This window comes from Rhinoderma darwinii, chromosome 11 (assembly GCF_050947455.1).
Source record: "Rhinoderma darwinii isolate aRhiDar2 chromosome 11, aRhiDar2.hap1, whole genome shotgun sequence".
NCBI lineage: Eukaryota > Metazoa > Chordata > Amphibia > Anura > Rhinodermatidae > Rhinoderma > Rhinoderma darwinii.
In genome coordinates this window covers 57,283,970-57,299,651 of record NC_134697.1, presented here as the reverse complement: position 1 = coordinate 57,299,651, position 15,682 = coordinate 57,283,970, and the positions used below count along the sequence as shown (strand labels likewise).

Here is a 15,682-nt window from a genome sequence, read left to right as displayed (position 1 = left end):
GCCCGCGAATGCAATCGCGGGTCTCCGATGGGGTGTCATGGCAGCCTGGGGACTGATAAAAGCCCCCAGGTCTGCCCTGGACATATGCCTGTTAGGACGCGCCGGAGGCACGTCCTAACAGATTGCCTGTCAGATTTACACTGACAGGCAATAATGCTCTGGTATACGAAGTATACCAGAGCATTATAGCAGCGATCGGAACATCGCACAGTAAAGTCCCCTAGTGGGACTAATAAAATCAGTCCTCAAAGTGAAATAAAGATTATTAATAAAAAGTACAGTAAAAAAATAAATCCATTTTTTTCCATAAAAAGTGGTTTTATTTAGTAAAAGTGTAAAAAAAAAAAAAGTACACATATGTGGTATCGCCGCGACCGTAATGACTCCATTAATAAAGTTAATAGGTAATTTAAACCGCAAAGTGAACACCGTAAAAAAAAAACGCAAAAAACCATGGCGAAATTGCGATTTTTTTCCATTGCCCCCCAAAAAAGTCATAATAAAAATGAATCAATAAGTCCCATGTACCCCAAAACAGTACCATTCAAAACTACGTCTTGTCCCGCAGAAAACAAGTCCAAAAAATCACTACATTGATGGAAAAATAAAAAAATTACGGCTCTTGGAAAGCGACGATGCAAAAACAAATAATGTGTTTTTTATTGTGCAAAAGTCGTAAAACATAAAAAAAACCTCTACATATGTGGTATCGCCGTAATCGTACCGACCCATAGAATAAAGGTAACATGTTATTTACGTCGCATAGTGAACGGCGTCAATTTAAAAACGCATAGAACAATGGCGGAATTTCAGTTTTTTTTTATAATCCCCCCCCAAAAAGGTTAATAAAAGTTAATATAAAAATTATATGTACCCAAAAATGGTGCTATTAAAAAGCACAACTAATCCCGCAAAAAACAAGTCCTCATACAGCTATGTAGACAAAAAAATAAAAACGTTATAGCTCTTTGAATGCGACTATAGAAAAACGAATAAAATAGCTTGGTCATTAAGGCCTAAAATGGGCTGGTCACTAAGGGGTTAATCACATTTATCACTTATTCGAGTTGCGTTCAGCTGTTTACATCTCTGAGTTTAAATACTTGCACTCCATCGAAACTTCTAACTATGGTCATGCAGGTGTGAAGGATTTGGGGGACTTGTTACCCTGGTTCTATAAACTGGTGGGGTTACTAATAGTGGGGCTCCAGCGATCAATGAGATTGGTGGAAATATCTCTTTAATATCTGAGAATTGGGAGATAGTGGCAGATCCTAGTGAATGGCTTATGCAGCTTTATGTGCACTAACCTCTTTTATGAAAGGTGGCTTGAACATTGTACAAAACAAGCACTCCTACATTTTGTGTCCAACCATTTTCCTCATAGATTGTAAGCTCTTGCGAGCGGGGTCCTTACTCCTGTTTGTTAATTAGTTTTGTCACTTTGTGATGTCTGATTTTGTCTGCACATGTTCCCTCTGAATTGTAAAGTGCTATGGAAAATGTTTAAATATATAAAGATTATTCTTCTTTCACATTGCACCCCCTACCTCATCAATGTAGTGAGTTAGGACTTTACAGAATCCAAACTGTAGTTTTGTGGTTGTATAGTGTACACACCTAGGCTATGTTCACACAGGGCGGATATGTTGTGTAAAAGCACACAGCGTTTCTGTCCTGGGCGCCGCAGGAAATACCGGCTAAAAAACTGCACCAAATTGTGCAGTTTCTCGTCCGGAATGTCTGCCAACTAATACTGCACGTATAAATAACAAAAAAAAAAAACCTCTGACGTCCAGCAGACCAGCTCCTGGGATGACGTTTTGTCCCAGGTGACCGCTGTAGCCTGATTGGTCGCATGTGATGAAACGTCATCCCAGGAGGCCGGCCAGGACCAAGAAACAGAGAATTCTGGGTAAGTTATAAGATTAATTTTTTTGAGTTGTGTTTTTTTGCGGCAAAATGGCAAATTTTCCGCCTGAAAAAATGCAATATCTACTATTTTTGTTGCAGGTTTTACCTCCTCATTGAATTTAGTAGGGAAAATCTGCAACACAAAAGCAGCGATGACTCAAATACTATTGACCTGCTGCGGAATAAACTACCGCACCGCAGGTCAATTTGTGAGCGTTTTTTTCCGCTCATTTACGGAGCGTGTGGATGAGATTTGTTCAGTCATGCAGGACGGCATACAGTACATGTTAAAAGACTAATGGGAGACGGCACAATGTCTTAATAGGTTTTTATTAATAGAAAACTTATGTTGCACATTTAAACACTTTGTTGGAACAGTATACAAACAGCTACACATTTCAATGCCACTTTTTCTAAGGGTGTCGAATGTTCATCCCCTAGTTCATTTTCTGTTTCCTTTTTTTTTTTTTAAGTTTGATTCCATGATGTCAGTCCCCAGAAACCTATATTTAACTGGATATTCCCAAATCAAGAAATCGAGACAAAGACACACAGTTGTTTTTCCAACAAAAATCACAAGACATCGTACTATACTGAAATTACACAAATGGTTTTTTTCTACACATGTATGAAAAGCGGTTGCCTTTAAAGACCCTCTAAGTTTAAAGAAAGATGTCCATTGCTGTCTCTATAAAGTCCCTGAAAGTCCTTATTTTATTTACTAGCTTCCCTTTCTTAGTAGAAATGTAGCATAATATTTTAAATTAATTTCCTGTCCTGAAGAATAAATTTCTAAACTACTAAAATGTTCTTGAGCATGTTGCTGGGCTAAAAAAAAATAAACTGGACTTCCAAAGCCTGAAGTAGAGAATGGAGCAGCCTATATGGAGCAAGTTCTACTAAATACAAGTGAAAATCTTAAGGGTTAGTGTTGTCACAGTGTCAAGCCATGAGAACCAAAAAGTCTTATATGACCAACTTTTCAATGAGTGGGCTTCTTTACTGTAGTGCTAAGCTAGACTCTGCACACCACAACCAAAAAAAGAGGCATTAAGAAAATGGGAAACACAACGTTAAGCCCAACATACAATCACACACGCACACACAAACCGGTCTTGCGTCATATCTACTCCAGCGCCATGTATAACCAAAGAATAGATGTGGCATTGCAGAGAAGGCACCTCAAACATAAAAATGATGTAAGTATATTATAGAATTAATTAAAAGCAGAGAGCCATTGTTGTATTCACAGAATGTCTGTCTTGGCGTGTAAACATGTACCACTTCAATTCAAGTGCAGTACCACACCATAGCGGAGGACTGTATGCCGGTTATGCCTGTATTTCGTCTTAAATTCAAGTCATTGCAGAGACTGGCATTTTATGGAAATATAGTTTATCCGTTCATTAGAAATGTGCAATGGGGCACTTTGGTTCATCTCACACAATGCCTCTTTCTATTATGCGTACATAACATCGTGCAACAGCTGAAGCGATACCATGCCAAAGACAGCATAAGCAAAAAAAAAAAGTCTACGTGACCATTACCGCATGGATAAGTTCTGTATACATGCAATTCAATCTAAACCGAAGTCAGGTTTTTTTTTTCCCTCTATAGGTACCTACAAACTCAATAACCTGGATTAATAGTTAACCTTTCACAACTTCATTTGTTTGCTCTGACTTGCATAATTCCTAGAGCTAACCGTAAAGAGCTTTTACACCTAAATATAATGTAGGGATAATACGGAATTTTTCAGTGGCAATTCTATAATAAGCTGAAGACCAAAGTAATCTAAGATAGGTTGCTAGGGACTTTGTCTGATAAACTATTCAGACAATTGTTAGGTACTGTATACCTAGCGACTAACTGTCAGACATGACTTAACTTTCAGTTAAAAGTTGGACTTACCATATGGTGACTGCAAACAAAGAGAGAATCAGCTTAGCACCAGGCACTGGTGTCCATATTGGAAAGGGGCCCCATAGCAAATATAAAAATAGGCCCCTTTCATGTGTTGTATGAAACCACAACACTCCTAACCACCTATGTCAAAGGGGTCCTCGTGCCCCCATCCTAGTTTCATGACTTGAGTACGTTTTCTTCTTCCTTATCTGCTAAGTTTGCTGCACCTGGAGACCACATCCCTGTGCAGTTTCTTACAAGGAATCTCTCCAGGGGCCGCATAACAGCCGCGCGATCTGCCTTTATCGTACTTAAGCCATTGGCAATAAGTCAAACCATGTATTTTCTCATGTAAGGCTGTAATTTTATTCAGATTTTTCTATAGCTGAGTTATAACTCTCAATAAATATCACTTTCCTGCTCCATTATTCAATTCTCAAACTTTTTTTTTTACTTTTCGTTAAAAGATGAGCTCAAGTTGACCCATAAACACCCAGCATTTTCCATGTTCCATGATCACCCAGTCATTTACCCTGTCCTTAACACTGTATAGCTGGGGTCATGTTGATACTCCGAAAAAGACATACAGACATTTTGCAGAAAGGACTGCTAACACAAGATGATTTGTAGGTGCAGAAAGTATTTTATTACTTTTTTTATTTTAAAAACATTTAGGTCACTAAAGGAAGGTAGTTAGACTTTAATTTTCTGGTGGACATTTTATTTTAAGAATTTTACATTGATAAAAGTGCTTGATATCTGCTGTAAGTGCTTCCGTTCAAAATATGTAAAATACGTCTAATAGAGCTGATGGGAAAGTACATTTGGTATATAACCAATACCCCACCTCCATTTAAACAAACCTAGCATAAGGCTAACATTTTTGGTATATATATATTTTTCTTATGTCTGGTCAGTTTTGTCATCACTGCGTTTTTTGTTGGGTTTTCTCTAAATGGAGAGAAGAGCTAATATTTTGCACCGCGGAAGTGCATGCGTATATATTAGGCTATCTAGCTAACCACTAAAAAAAAAAAACATCTAGCAGTGCATAGTCAAAAACCTACTGGATATTGGTATGCACAATTAGGACAAGGTCATCACATGGCACTATTTACTGTTTTACTACATTTCAAGCTTGTAGTCCTTCGAATAATTCGGATCTGAATGTATTGTAATTTACTATACTATGTTTAACGTAAGGTTACATACAGTACTTAGCTAGCTTATAAACATTCAATACTTAATATAACATTAATTGGTTGTCAAACATAACAATAGAGAACACAATTTGATGGAATTAGTGCCATTATAATATTATAGACAGAAAATACATGTGATCTTGTGTACAAAGAAAGCATGACTGTATGGAGAGGATAGTAGCCTCATTTATTTTCAAATATCCTACAATTGAATTCCAATAGAAGGGGTCCCCTATCTTAAGACCCTCATCTATAATTCAGGGTGGCAATCGACTCTGAAGGGCGTCTCTTGCTCTGGGGGACACAGCACATTCATGCATGGATAGCACATTGATTTTAATAGCCATTGTGTAATGCTTCATTTTTACTGGGGTGGCGCTGCAGGGAAATTATATACTCACTGCCGAATTCCCTCACAGATTAATCTGATTACTAGAGTCCCAGTAGTGGAAGGACCCTTCCAACAAAAAAAGAGATTGTCTAAAGTGGACAACCCCTTTTTAACTTTTCATATATAAATTTGTTCTACTATATCTCTTCATTGCTCACTTTATTTATTCAGTCATCTTTTACGCACACTCGAGAAATTGTTTTTCGAGATTTACAGATAAATACATTGAATATGAAGGATGTAATAAGTCTATGTTCTGGTTCCGATCAGTCGTTTCCATCTACATCCTTTAAAAGCACAACATGGTGCAGTTTTCAGGTGTGAGCGATGAGGCCTCATTCTTATGTCTGCACACGGTTGAGCACTGGACTCGTTACTGAGGATCCCGTTACTAATATCTCTGTACGAAATCTTATGTTGGTGCAGAGAGAGATTTTTTCCTTCATGTTTATGCCGTAGCGCAAACAGGAGAGAAAATAAAATCACTTCTTTTTTTGGCGCAAGCCATTTAAGTGCTTTTTGTTCATATAAGGTACATGTTAAATTATGTTCATTCACTTCTGAATATCTAGGAGGAAATTAGAATAAAGTGCTACAAGCATTATTAGCAACTACTTCAATGTTGATTTCGATAGCTAAAGAAATGTCTTAATATACAAAATGAGGATGACCAAAGCCATGCCCCCTGTACTCACTAACAAATACTACCAAACCAGGCTAATCTAGTCTGCAAGGCCGATCAGGACCAATACATCAAGCTACATAACCAAATAACCTTGTCAACATTTCATCCCAGCACGTAATGAAATGGAATAAAATTTAGCATGCTCTTATCATATTCCTGAGCCGCTTTCAGAGCTAAATATTTACTAGTGATGCCACACTACCACTATACACTTTACATCAAGGTTGACTACTTGAGGATAATGTCATTTTCATGCCTACCTAATAGATATTGTTATGGCTGAGAGGCAACAATTCTACACTGTTTGAGATGGAGAACATGTCCACGGGTTAACATAAGACTCTTAACTTCTTTATATCAAACCTGTAGCAACCATAAGATAAAGCTAATCGTTCTACTGAGGAAGCCAATGAAAATATATAGAATTCCTCTACCTTTTGTATCGTACATTTCCAGTTAGTTACAAGAATTAAGGTGTTAATGCAAGAACTAGGAGTCTAAGCAAACGTTATTATGCATACTGCCACAACTCGCATAAAGCACTTACTGTGTCCGAAGTTCTGCAACCCATCGCTGTATCCAAGCAGGATCCAGTGGTGGGACAGTCAGTAGCTTAAATAGCGAGACCGCACAAAAACGGTCTAAAAACCACTCTGCTTGCACAAGAGTAAATTATATAAATATAAAACTCATTTAGCTTTTATCCCTTATGTACAAATTGTTAAAAATGGCACTTGTAAGTTGTTCTCTTATTGGATTTCATTCTTTTTGCATATAGCCTGAGAGCAGTCAAAAAAAACTGAAGAGAGAGCAAGCTGGAGTTGTGGTCAGTGCTTACATATATTATTTTTTTTTACAGTAGGTAGAGAAGTTGTCCATTTAGGACAAGAACGTATACCAACTGTAAATGAAATTAAGAAAAAAAAAAATCTTGGAAAAAAACAAAATAGAACAAAACAAAATAACACAATATAAATTACAAAAACGACTGAACATACAAAAGCCTAAGGAAGAGACAATGCACAGAGAAAAGCCAATGGAAGAAGAGATGAAAACTCAAGGTAAAGCTATAATTACTTTAAGTACATAATTAAAAGAACACTGTGCTGGGTCATGTTAAAGTAATCATATTTAGCCTTGCTCTATATTTGTTGTTGGTTTGTTAAATAGATTAGAAAATGTCATCCTTCCTATCGTTGTTGTTTTCAGCCACTCCTGTGGCTTCCATCTCCAGTGCGTAATCGACGAGCCGTTATGGTCTCTTTGGATACTCTCTTGCAGTCACTGGCGAGGCCCAAAACGCACATAGTATTTATAAAGCACGTGGTGAAGTTGTACCGGATTCCAAATTCACTTGCAGTATAGTCATAGGGGAAAGTGTGATGGTAATTATGAAAGCCTTCACCTGGGAAGAGAGAGAGTACAAATTACCAGGTGCCCGGACAACAAAAAATACATTTGACAATCACAACTGTATGGAAAAATGATCATTCATATACTGAAATTGCAGGGGATATGTCATAAAGGTCTGATAGATGCAGGTCCCACCTAAGGGACCTGCATCGATCTCGAGTTTACCCGACCCCTGTCATGCCTGGTGATGCAGCCACCAGGCGAAAATAAATGAAGGAAAGGTGGCCACGGCTCTCTCCATTAATTCCTATGGGAGTTGTGGACACAGCCGTGCAAGAAAAGTTGTTTGATATGCCATAAAGGTCTTTGGTCAAGATACTGAAAGGCAGAATGAATTGCATCTGTGGTTATAGGACAGTATCACTAATGAATGATGTAATATGGACAGAATGCCTCCTGCCTTTCCTTCCTGTATTATTTTTATTGTGAGGTACGGTTTGCTCAATTTTAGGATCGGGAACAATTGTAACAAAGTATATTCGTAATTGGCTAAAATTGTTATCAAACAATAATTGGCTACAATTTTTTTATTATCTCCAATGCAAATTACATAAATCCACATATTTCTATTATTTTGCAATATTCAAGTCCATAATTTCTGGGGATTCTCCTAATTTAATTTTATTTTTTTCAAAAAAATGAGACTATTGACAATGCTAGGAGTCCCTGCCTCTCCGTGGAACTGCTGTCCCGTACTGAAAACATGATTACAGTACGGGACAGTTGTCCTGCAGCGAGGCAGGGACTCCTAGCGTCGTACATAACTATGATGCTAGGAGCCCGGCTCCCTGCAGTGTGTTCGGTCCGGGACTTGCGGACGTAATGTGCTCGTGTGAATCCAGCCTTATGGGTAGATTTGAAGGAAAAATACAATGTGTTTTTTATATGCCTTAAGGCCCTATTACACGGGCCAATGATCGGGCAAATGAGCGATCATATGAACGCTCGTTTCCGATGATTGCCCTGTGTAATCAGGGGGGCAACAATCAGCCAATAAACAAGCAAACGCTCGTTCATCCACTGATCTGCTCTTCTATGTAGAATTAAAAATCATCGTAGTCGGAAGCACATCTCACTGTGTAATCCGGGAGATGTGCTGCCGACGTGATGAAAATGTATAGAGATGAGCAATCCTAGTAACGAGCGCTCTTCCACATATATATCCAATCATTGCTCCGTGTGATCGGAGCAAACGAGCGCCGATCAACAAGCTGTCTTGTAGATCGGCGCTTGTTTACATGGCCCATGTTGGCCCGAGCAATAGTACCCTTACCCTACAAAGCCTTAAAGAGGCTCTGTCACCAGATTATAAGTGCCCTGTCTCCTACATAATCTGATCGGCGCTGGAATGTAGATAACAGTAGTGGTTTTTATTTTGAAAAACGATCATTTTTGAACAAGTTATGAGCAATTTTACCAGTGCCGTCTGAGCGGTAAACTTCACTGTACTTTATATATGTTATTTAGGGTATTTGTTGGATCATACCCAATTTAGTTTTGCCTGCTCCGGTCTGAGAGAGATTTTGTGGGCATTTGAGCCAAGAGAAACCACCATTATATTTGTATCTCCACTGCTGTTGGTACTGGGGAAACATCGTCCTAATGCAAAATGGCCTCAAATATGTCCTATGGAGGTCCATTAGAATTCAGTAATGTCCAGCATAAACGTTGTACCCGTTCATGCCATTTTATTTTTTATCTAGATACTAGAAAACTTGTAGAATTGCACCATTGTGGTATTAAAGCTATCTAACTAACTAATTGTATCTATCTATATATTCATTCAGGGTAGCTGGCACAGCAACTGTGATGGTGCAAGGCAGGTGAGCGCCCAATTCCATTGTTAATAAAGGTTGAGAAGCAGTTTATGATCTCTGTAGATGATGGAGGGCATAATAAATGGAAGAGACAAAAGGAACTTGGCAAAGAATAAAGAGATATAGATAGGGGACATTTTTTTAGGTAATTTGCTGATGAAAACTGAGGCCCCATTCCAATTTTTGCTATGGGGCCCCACGATTACTTGTTATGCCACAGGGTAATGGGTGGTAGAAAAGCCTCAACTTGGCCTGGCTCTACAGCAAATTCTAACTTTTTTTTTTGTGCAAAATTAAGCAATATTGCCTAGACGTTAAATAGACTAAAACAGTGAAATGTTTGTAGAATGATGACCTAAGTCTAAAACAAAGATAAGCATGAGATAAGCATGCAGTTGTATTGCCAGACGCTTTGGCTTTTGTCCACATGTCCAGAGAGCAATTGAAAGGTCTAGAGTCAAATTCCTATAGGAGATAACTGTTTTATGTGTTAAACTAATAAATTCTGCGGAAATCATCGAGTTATCTTGAGTTCTGCTCACATTAATCTAGAACAGAACTTCCAATTGCTTTACAGCCTTATAAAAGGGATAATTTTACTCTGTATTATCTTTACTGCAGGGTGACATGACTGTGGAGTGTGTTTTTACCAGGTACAAAAAAAAATCATGGTCACTCAAATATTCTTCAGAACATCTAAGTACTGCTGATAAACATTACAGTATCTGATCGAAAACGTGCTGATAAACATTACAGTATCTGACAGAAAACGTGCTGATAAACATTACAGTATTTGACAGAAAACGCGCTGATAAACATTACAGTATCTGACAGAAAACGTGCTGATAAACATTACAGTATCTGACAGAAAACGCGCTGATAAACATTACAGTATCTGACAGACATAGAAAACGTACCAATTGCTCCTAATGCGACAAATCTGTTTTCTCTGGGGTTGATGGTCTTGTCATATGGTCGGTTTCCATACATATGAGCCGCACTGTTCACCAGCCATGTTGCATTTAGTACTAATGCGTAACGCAGGAGGCAGGGAACATAGAATGCCGTATACAGTGATTCTCCCCAGAAATACCAAGGAACCACAGTGGGAAATATAAAGCACATCAGCAGGATCAATTTCTTGTAGTGTCTGATGGGAAGAATAAATATAAAATGAATTAAGGCCATAACAACTTTGACCCTTTTGGTACATCAGGCTGGTTATTAAATGTAGGTATAAAACTCCAATATACTTTTGGGTAAATTGGGCTCATTGAACATATTACAAGACATTGATATTGGAAAAATACCACAATTATTTTGCTGCTAGTTCCTTATGGTTCTAGTAGAATAGACCAGTTGAAAAAGAATTAACCTTTTTTTTTAATTTTCAAGAATAAAAAAAGACTATTTGTAATGACAGAAAAATGTTGATATTCTTGACAAGTCTTCCAATCAAGAGGAATTGCCAAGTTCCTGTTGACGCCGGCACCTGGACTGGCCAATTACTCTCCTTTGCCATTTTTTTCACTTCATATAGCTTTATAGGAGGCTATAAATGCATGAAGCCGTACCAAAGTGGGGCTTCACTTTTATTACTATAGAACACTGGCAATACTGGTGTGGAAGAAATGTGATCAAGATGTACATTATCAGCCTATATATAGGCTGAAAAATTTCCAGCTGCACTTAAGCTGCCTATACACATTAGATGTATGTCGGCCGAACATGCTGTTTATCTAATGTGTATAAACATGCGTGTGTATGTGGGAGTCAGGAGGAACAACTGCCTGTTATCTAAAGTGCATGGCCAGCTTAACTGGCTGCGACTGAGCCCAAGGGCTGTTTTTTGCTATGGAGTCATCAAGTGGAAAAAATAAATAAAAAATCACTTAACCCTTTGTTCATGTAGCAAGATCATTCTTTGTGTACCGCTAGGGTTACTGAAGACAATCTCTTGACAATAGCCAGTAAGGTAGGGAATACTATTTAAGTTAACTACTCTCCCTCACCCCGTAATTCCATAAAAATTGCTTTTTATCTGAAGTTTAAAGGGGTTTTCTGATCTTTAAAAATTGTTTGAATGATCTGTCTGTAGCTGAAATGCCTCTGTGAGCCAGTCTTACATGCAGTCACACGACCATGCTCCTGTGTTTACCTCCTGCTTGTGTGATGTCCCGTACACTGAACACCTGGTTATCTCCCCCTCCCTGTAGTAGGGGGAAGTCAAACATTACATGACTATTATCCCCACTGCTCCCTCCTCTCCCTCATTCCCCCTAGCTGCACTTTGTAAGATAAGGAAAAAGAAAAATAACTACTTCTGAGCTATGAGGGCGCCATGTGATAAGAATTCAAACACATACTGTAAATGACCTTTTCTATTTTTTTTTTTTAGTTCAACAGCAATATGAATGATTCCTCTCTTTTTTGGTTCAACATTTGTGGCATTATCAATGTTTTATTTACATACATAGTACAATAACCTATAAAGATCAATGAGGTTCAGCGTGTTTGTGGGGATCCTTGCTGAGAACCCTCAAAAGGTCAAACATGGAAAGTCCTCACGGGAGATTTATTAAAATGCTTTAAATTGGAGCAATTGCCCAAAGGAACCAATCAGATGCCATATATAAGTCTTCAGAGGTATTTTTGAAAATGAAAGAAGCAATCTGATTTGTTACGGGCAACTCCTCCAATTTTCCTTTGCCCTAGTTTTGATAAATCTCCCCAGACCAGAACGGTGGCATAAACATTGCATTTGTTTTAATGTTTGACACAAAGCAACTGTGTTTCTGCCAGGATAGAAAACGCACCTTCTCTGGAACATCACCACTTTGTCTGCTTGAAGATCACTTAAGTCAAGCTTCTTCCCCTTTTCTATTACATCTGGGTGTTTCCTCAGAAGAAGCCAACCAATGTGAGAAAAGAAAAATCCTCTCATTGCATTATGAGGGTCTGCATCAGTTTCCGAATACTTGTGATGTGCACGGTGGTCTCTGGCCCATTCATATATGTCATTCTAGGAAATCAATGAAAATATATTTATTAACTAGGTCACATAGGCCAGGGGAAGTCTGCCATATGCCCTTTTAGTTTTTTTTTTTTTAATGAGATTATTTTCTTGTCCTAAACATGTACAAACCATTTTAGAGCGTTTCGTATATGTACAAGAGTCTTGTATAGGAGTTCTCAGTTGGTGGTATTTCCTGCCCTTTCTATTTAAGATGTTTTCTGTCCTTTTAAACAGGGCAATCAATTCTAACCACCTGTAGTTCACCCCCATTGTGAGTTCAGAATTGGCTCACTACCTTCAATGCTCAGTCAAAACTAAACAAAATATAGACTTATAGACACATGTTTAAGAGCATAGATAAGCCATTCTTAATGTACGCTCACAGGACTTCTCCACTGCTTCACTGTTAGGCTTCGCTTACATCTGCGCCAGGGTCGCGTTCCGTCTGAGCTTTCCGTCGGAATGGGACCCTGACTGACACAAATGGAAGCCAAAAGTTTCCGTTTCCATCAACATTGATTTCAATGGTGACGGATCCAGCGCCAATGGTAAGTACAGTGGAAAAATACAAGATGCGCGGATCGGTAAGTATTTTTGCACACACCACCCCACTTCAACACCAATGTAGAAATGGAGGGTGAAATAAAAAAAATAAAGTGGAGTGCGCCTTGAAAGTACAAAAAAGCAACACATGTATGTATATAATTGGAGAAGGGAAACTTGTTCATCTTGTAGGTTAATCGCTAAATAGGTAAGAGTTAATTTAGCCTAAAATGGAAGTTAGTAAAAGGATATTCTATAAAATAATGTTCAAGGCACAGGTTTTTTGTTTTTTTTTTGCTATATAGACAATTGTTCACAACCAAGCCAAGTCCCTTGATAAGCCTCCAGAACAGGAGCTAAAATAGTAACAACAACAACTAGATTATACTTATCAACGTTAAATACTAGTTTCCATTGTAGCCTAGCAAGTAATTATTGTTGTTTATTAAGTGGTTTACTCCTTTTATAAGCTGAACAATAAGGACAGTTAGGCAAATATTAATTACATGGCATTATGTGAACCTACACCTTAGAAATTAGGAGGGTTCCCCCATTGAAAAGCGGATCACAGGGTATACTTTACAGCAGCTACATGGACCATAGGAACCTGTTAACTGTAGATGTTCATTAACGTCTATGGGAGAGCTTTGCCGGCATGCTCTGTGACCTGTGCAGTGAGCGGTGTCCATCACTTATTGTCAGTGAAGGTTCCAGTGTGTGTATATATATATATATATATATATATATATATATATGAGAGGTGTTACCTCTCACTGTAATCCTGTCTGTGATAAGTAGATGCTGAGAACAGGAAGTATCAGTCTAGTGTGAAAACGGCAAGATTTTTTTTTTTTTTACTATTGATAGACATAGGGGGGAAAAAAAAAAAAAAAAACGCCCACAAAAACCTTAAAATATGTTTAACAAAGAATTGATTTAAACAATAGGTCATTTTCTTATGACACACAACATTAACTCCTAGTTCCTTAATAAGGTACTTGAAAATTAGTTTTCTAAACTGGACAACCCCTTGCATTAATGACTACTTTATTAACAAATTACTTTTGCAAAATATCTCCGCCATACCTGCTTCTTCCTCTGTTCTATAGACGGACCATACACAAAAGTTAGTTTATAGATCAGAAAAAAAAGCTATCTTTTCTAAATATTTGTTAACATGCTCAAATAATTGGCTGATGGAAATAAAATAAAATGGGCTAAAATGCAATCTATCACTCGTCCCGGGACGGTTGGGATGTTTCAATAAAATATCACTGGATACTGGTGACATTTGCAGGATCAACCGACAAAAATCTCACGGTTCCCAGTTTACCATAGGTGAGGGTTAATTAAGAAGAAGTCTACCATAAAATAGAAGTAAATGTCTAGTAAGCTCTGGGAATCCGTACGGATTCCTCCAAGGTCTGAGAAAGTATTTACCTGAAATGCCATGGTGTTTGAAACTGCCAAAAATATCTTCAGAGGCAGCTTGGCTTTAAAGGATCGATGACTCCAGAGACGATGGGCACCAGCAGTCACTCCCAGGGCACTCAACATAAAACACAAGACGCCTGTGGGAACAATTGGATTAATTACTGGAAAGAATATAGAGCAGGAAGAATGTGTCTAAAGCTGATGGTTCACTAAATACCCCAGCAAGTTCTTAGCCAGTTAAATATATTCTTTGTCAATCCTTTTGGATGTGTTACAGTGATTGTTGCAAGATTAGAGCATCAGTTATGTTTTTGAGTTATAAAATATCACAGAGATTTTCTCAGAAGGGTTACGCTGACCTCAGTGCAATTATCTACTTTAGAAATTGTACGTTTCTCATTATGAATGCCATATAACCGGTTTTACAGAATATCTGGGAACCTACAAAACGCATCATTTTCTTCTCATTACAAAAATAAAGCAATCCATGCAGTGTAACGAGACAACGAAGCACCCAGTCTTTTGTACACGCACAAAAATGTATAAGAAAAAAAAAAGATATTTAGGCCAACCATTATTTCAGGCCCTTTCACAAAAGCCAATGATCAGGTGAATGAATGTTCGTACGAGTGCTCATTCCCGATCATTTCCCTGTCTCTACGGGGCAGCGACCATCCGATGAACGAGTGAACGCTTGTTCGTCAACTGATCGAGTTTTTTATGCAGCCATAAAAACAGGCGCTGGTTGGCAGCACATCTCCCTGTGTAACAATTGTAGTAACGAACATTAGTCCCTATACTCACTGCCCCGTTAAAAGGTGGTTAACACAGGAAAATATCCGCCCACGGCAAAACCACCTTTAGTCTGCTGACATAAGGTTAAAGAGGATCTGTCCCTAGTTTAGTAATGCCCAATCTCCTAGCTAATCTAATAGGCGCTGTCACACTAATAATGCTAGTGAATATTGTGTCCCAAAAAGTTTATTATTTTAAAAGTTATGAGCTTTTTTTATTACTATGCAAATGAGCCTACACTAGACAAGTGGGTGTCACCACCAGCGATTCTCCTGAGGTGGAGCCTCCTCAGAGCCTCTGACACTGTCCAATCAGCATGAAGCTGCGTCACACAATGTGAGAGACTGAGGCTGGAGGGAAGGGGATCACTTCCAATAGCTATATCTCTGGTTGTGTACCACCTAGAACAGTGGTTCTGGTGGCATATGAAAGATGATATTCTAATCTTTCATATGCCACCAGTATCGCAGTTCAAGCTGTGGAACAACCAAAGGTATCACCAGTTGAAAACACAGTCGGGAATGGAAGCTGTATACTATATAATCACGCTGTGTTGCTGGGCTGGGA

At 38.3% G+C, this 15,682-nt stretch overlaps 1 protein-coding gene across 4 annotated transcripts in view; it reads right to left on the bottom strand.

Annotated features, from left to right (window-relative positions):
* Nucleotides 1–2,225: 2,225 nt before the first annotated feature.
* The window catches only part of SCD (stearoyl-CoA desaturase), a 39,253-nt gene continuing 25,796 nt past the window's right edge, over nt 2,226–15,682 (bottom strand). For all 4 annotated transcript variants that reach the window (XM_075841577.1, XM_075841575.1, XM_075841576.1 and 1 more), the window contains exons 3-6: nt 14,327–14,457; nt 12,144–12,349; nt 10,245–10,477; nt 2,226–7,502 (exon numbers count right to left, since the gene is read on the bottom strand). In XM_075841577.1, the coding sequence (XP_075697692.1) occupies nt 7,303–7,502; nt 10,245–10,477; nt 12,144–12,349; nt 14,327–14,457 (770 nt within the window). In that variant the 3' untranslated portion in view covers nt 2,226–7,302. The remainder of the gene's footprint in view (nt 7,503–10,244; nt 10,478–12,143; nt 12,350–14,326; nt 14,458–15,682) is intronic.